Source organism: Bidens hawaiensis, unplaced genomic scaffold, assembly GCF_021521415.1.
Source record: "Bidens hawaiensis isolate Kalapana, Puna unplaced genomic scaffold, B.hawaiensis_p1.1 tig00019547_1, whole genome shotgun sequence".
Taxonomy (NCBI): domain Eukaryota; kingdom Viridiplantae; phylum Streptophyta; class Magnoliopsida; order Asterales; family Asteraceae; genus Bidens; species Bidens hawaiensis.
In genome coordinates this window covers 430410-433354 of record NW_027492964.1, presented here as the reverse complement: position 1 = coordinate 433354, position 2945 = coordinate 430410, and the positions used below count along the sequence as shown (strand labels likewise).

The 2945-nt window shown below is 31.4% G+C and overlaps 1 protein-coding gene across 1 annotated transcript; it reads left to right on the top strand.

The window, feature by feature from the left end:
- The first annotated feature begins 760 nt into the window (after positions 1-760).
- Positions 761-2728, top strand: LOC143558498 (uncharacterized). Its single transcript, XM_077047324.1, has 6 exons — positions 761-890; positions 1013-1174; positions 1637-1840; positions 2162-2356; positions 2423-2494; positions 2573-2728. The coding sequence occupies exons 1-6, from the start codon at positions 807-809 to the stop codon at positions 2726-2728; spliced, it is 873 nt and encodes a 290-aa protein (XP_076903439.1). The 5' UTR covers positions 761-806.
- Positions 2729-2945: the final 217 nt, after the last annotated feature.

The following is a 2945-nucleotide window of genomic DNA, read 5'->3' as shown; positions in this document are numbered from 1 at the left end:
AAATTTAATTTAAAAAAAGAAAAATAGTCGAGTTGGCTTGTTGAGCCACGGGCTTTTCACGAGCCGAGCTTCAGCTCAACATTTCATCTTTTTTAGAATATTTCAGCTCGGATTTTTTACAGCCCTAGGCATATTTCGCTTCTCAGAAAAAAGTACGAATGTTCAAAGAACTTTTTGTAGGTATATAACTAATATTATATGTCGTTTCAAATACTAAAATTATAATCAGATGGATGATTTAGTTATATTTTAATCAAATTTAATAACTATATCAGAAAGTACCATGCATCATTGGCTATTGAATATGCAATGAGTGGATCATATATATATATATATATATATATATATATATATATAGGATCATGTGAGAACTATTTTGAAATTGAGAACTTTGAGAAACACTCTTTTTAACAAAAAGCTAAAAAGAATTATAAAACAAAAAAAAAAACTCAAAAATAAAAAAGTAAAAAAAACCAAAAATTTTTATTTTTCATCCCGGTTTTATAATTTTGTTAAACCGATATTTTTTTTCAAGTTTTTTTTATTTTTTTATATAACCGGGATGAAAAATAAAAAATTTTGGTTTTTCTACTTTTTTTATTTTCGATTTTTTTTTGTTGTTTTATAAATTTTTTAGTTTTTGTTAAAAAGAGTGTTTGTGTGGTCTAAAATGGTTCAAAATAGTTCTCACATGATCCTAATCCTATATAGTTTGAAAAGTGAAATGATGAGAATGTTTGTGAATTTGCAGGTAAAAACGGTCTGGTGTTAGAACACAACATTCAACAACCCCGTTTCTGGATGAAATGTATGACCGACTTAAAGAAACATTAAACGATTACGATGTCATAATATGCAGATGGCCAGAGTATACCTTTGCTTTGGAGAATGTATGCCCCTAATCACATCTTTATTTCTTATGAATGAGACCATCAAAATGAAAAATGATATTCATGTGCATCGTGTCAAAAGAGTTTATGTTATAACACTGCTTTCATAAAAAACTTTGTAGGCCGTTGCAGACGTGGAAAAAGCGGTAATCGAAGCTTTGGACAAACAATTTGCGGATGTTGTAGCGCCTTTGAAAGAGAACCTAACACCAAAGAAGTTTGGCTTCAAGTATGTCCAAAAGCTTGCCAAGAGAACCACAAATCCTTATGTTGTGCCTCACGAGGTATGATTATAGTTTGACTTTTCAAAGGTCAACCCCGTCATTCTTTAGTTTGAAATCAATTTTCATAATTGTATATTCTTAAACTACGACACCAACAACCTATATTTTGAGATTTATGAAACTTGCAACATTTAGGCCATTTGCCTAATGTCTAAAATACAATAGATGCAAAGTAATAGAAACCTTTGTTATTTTTTGTAATGGTGAAAATAAGGAAATAGATCATTTTTCTTGTGATTTATCCTTCTAAAAGTTTTTAAAAAAGTATATTTTTATTTTCTGGGCATACAGATTTTTTTATCTTTATATCAACCAAATATATAAATTACAATAAATGCATAGTAAAAGAAACCTTTGTTTATTTTTGTGGTAGAACAAGGAAATAAGTCATTTTTCTTGTGATTTATCCTTCTAAAACTTTTTTCGTGGGCATGTAAAATTTATTATCTTTATATTATTCAGCTTGGCATTCTATTGAACTCAATGAAGCGGATGCTAGATGTTTTGCGCCCCAAGATTGAAGGTCAAATAAAGTCATGGGGCTCGTGCTGTATCCCTGATGAGGGAAATACAGCAGCTGGAGAGCGTTTGAGTGAAGTGACCGTGATGCTTAGATCAAAGTTTAGAAACTATCTTCAAGCAGTTGTAGAGAAACTTGTTGCAAATGTAAGCGTCTTTCTATTATGTAGGGGTCTGTTTTCGGCTGAAACCGTACCAAACTGAAAATCCGGGTAATTAGATTTTTAAAAACTGTTCAGCTTCGTTTTCACAATGGGTTCGGTCTGGTTTCAGTTTTTCCTTTTGGGCCGAAAAGTAATGAATTTGAGCCTGAAACTTTGTGCCTATATACTTTTGTTAAAATATAAGTATGGGTTGAGCCATTATTTTTTATATGCCATCTTTATATTTTATGTGCACAATTTAGTGTTTTTTTTTGTGTGTGTGTAATATTATTGTTTGATTGAGCCATTATTTTTTATGCTACAGACAAGGATCCAAAATGGTACAAAATTAAAGAAAATTCTTCAAGATTCGAAGGGAAGTATGACTGAATCTGAGATCAGAAGCAGAATGCAACCACTAACTGAGCAGCTTATTAACACGGTGAATCATCTGCACAACGTCTTTGAGACGCACGTTTTTATTGCAGTGTGTCGAGGGTATTGGGACCGCATGGGACAGGCAAGTATTTTTTTTATTTTATTTCATATATAAGGGTATAGTAAATTGATATGTAAATTATTGCAGGATGTTTTGAGTTTTCTTGAGAACAGGAAAGAAAACAAATCAGTGTACAAAGGTTCAACAGTTGCTGTCTCTGTAAGTAGCTCCATTCTTTTTTAGTATTTAAAATACTTATGTAGTATAGGTGTAACAATTTTGTGATAAAATTTGCAGACTTTGGATGACACATTTGGATCACAAATGCAAAAATTGCTTGGCAATGCACTTCAAGATAAAGACTTAGAGCCGCCAAGATCGATCATTGAAGTCCGATCAATGCTATGCAAAGACACAAGCTCTTCGAGCCACAAGAACACTTACTTTTATTAAAATTTGTTATTTTATAGCCGATGATGATGCATAACATATATGATTGGTTGTCACACGCTCGTGTCAATGATGCATAACATAATATCGAACCCACAGGACTCTATAAATTACGTTAATTAACTAATTTGACTCGACTTACGACACGACTATTTATTATTAATGTTTTGAGGGGGTTTTTAAACTAACATTAAACTAAGAAAATGAATAAACAAGTAAA